The 1,511-nt window shown below is 45.5% G+C and overlaps 1 protein-coding gene across 1 annotated transcript in view; it reads left to right on the top strand.

Moving 5' to 3' along the window:
• The window catches only part of CRIM1 (cysteine rich transmembrane BMP regulator 1 (chordin-like)), a gene marked incomplete at both ends in the record, with an annotated part of 82,456 nt that overhangs the window by 40,914 nt on the left and 40,031 nt on the right, over positions 1 to 1,511 (top strand). The window contains one exon of the mRNA XM_008593882.1: positions 522 to 719. Within this exon, the coding sequence (XP_008592104.1) occupies positions 522 to 719 (198 nt within the window). The remainder of the gene's footprint in view (positions 1 to 521; positions 720 to 1,511) is intronic.

Here is a 1,511-nt window from a genome sequence, read left to right on the forward strand (position 1 = left end):
CCATAGCAGGGGCCTGCTCAACACCTCACTGTTGTCCACATGGACCTGGAGGTACTGTGAAATATGTTCAGTGAGTCCTGGAAGTCACAGTAACACTCTGAGTTAGATGGGGCCTTATTCTTTCAACTTGACACATGGTGAAATTGAGGTGTGATAAACATTTAAATAGACAACTCAGAAGACATTGTCAGAGCCTAAATGGATGCTGTTTTCTAATTACTAACCCACAGCTCTATCCACCAAGCTTTCCAACTTTGTGGAGTGATAACACCTGCACACTGGTTTTTAGGCCACAGCTCCTCTTCCCTGACTGCAGTGTCAGACTAAGTACACATAAATTCAGCATGACAGCTGCTCTTGCAGGTACCCTAGAGACACCTCATACAACCCTGAGCTTCTGTTGATCACAGTTGGAATAGAACTGCTGATGACTATAACCTGGGAAACAGCATCTCTAGTTGCAGGCAGAGATACAATTTAGAATGTGCTCCATCTTACTCCAAACCTGTCTTTTCATTTAGATCCAGTGTATCCTTTTAATAATCCTGCTGGCTGCTATGCCAATGGCCAGATCCGTGCCCACGGAGACCGGTGGCGGGAAGATGACTGCACTTTCTGCCAGTGCATCAACGGAGAGCCCCACTGCGTTGCCACGGCCTGCGGACAGAGCTGCATGCACCCGGTGAAGGTGCCTGGGGAGTGCTGCCCCGTGTGCGAAGGTAAACCTCGTAGGTCCTAATGAGCCCCTGGCTAATGCCGTGTTGGAGAAACTTCTACCAGTATGTTCTTGTTTGTTTTTCATTTCCTCAGGCATAATGTCTGCTTCACGCTGTTACCAGTTGCAAACGAATTTATTAGACAGCCCAAACTCATCATTTGGGGAATATGTTGCAAATTTAAAAGGAGAATAGTGTGTCATTATTTCACCATTGCAAACCTGCTAATCTGAATATTTTTCAGTAGAAGAATATATACATTTTAATTCAGTTCACTTCAAGCCTAATTAACATCCAAAGGTCAACACAACGAAATAAAATTGGGAATCAGAACTGTGACTCAAGCATAGCATGTCTGCTTGTGATGATTTTTTATAAGCTCAGGAGTCCTGGCAGCCAGAAGAAAAAACTGGAACCAACAAAGGCAGTTTCGTTCCCTTGTGCCCTCACTCTGAGCGTCCTTTCTACTCTTAGTGTCACTATGGCTGTGGTTCTGCAGCTCCTCTAGTGCTTTTACTTATATCTACATTTGCTGCCTCTCTTCCTGTTCAATGGAGAGAAGCCTGAGGCATCCTGCACTAGTTTTCTGTCCCGATTCCTATTCCAGTCCATTTCCTCCATCCTGGGAAGATTCCTTACATACTGCTCATTTCAGTCTTAATCTTCTGTCCATGTCTGTTAATACAGACAAGAGGTTGAATATTTATACTGACAGATCCAATCAAGAGTGTCTATCTTGGGCCAGCCCGGTGGCGCACTGGATAGTGCGCCGCTTGGGAAGTGCGGCGGCGCTCC

The sequence above is a fragment of the Galeopterus variegatus genome, unplaced genomic scaffold (assembly GCF_000696425.1).
Source record: "Galeopterus variegatus unplaced genomic scaffold, G_variegatus-3.0.2 Scaffold9812, whole genome shotgun sequence".
Lineage (NCBI taxonomy): Eukaryota > Metazoa > Chordata > Mammalia > Dermoptera > Cynocephalidae > Galeopterus > Galeopterus variegatus.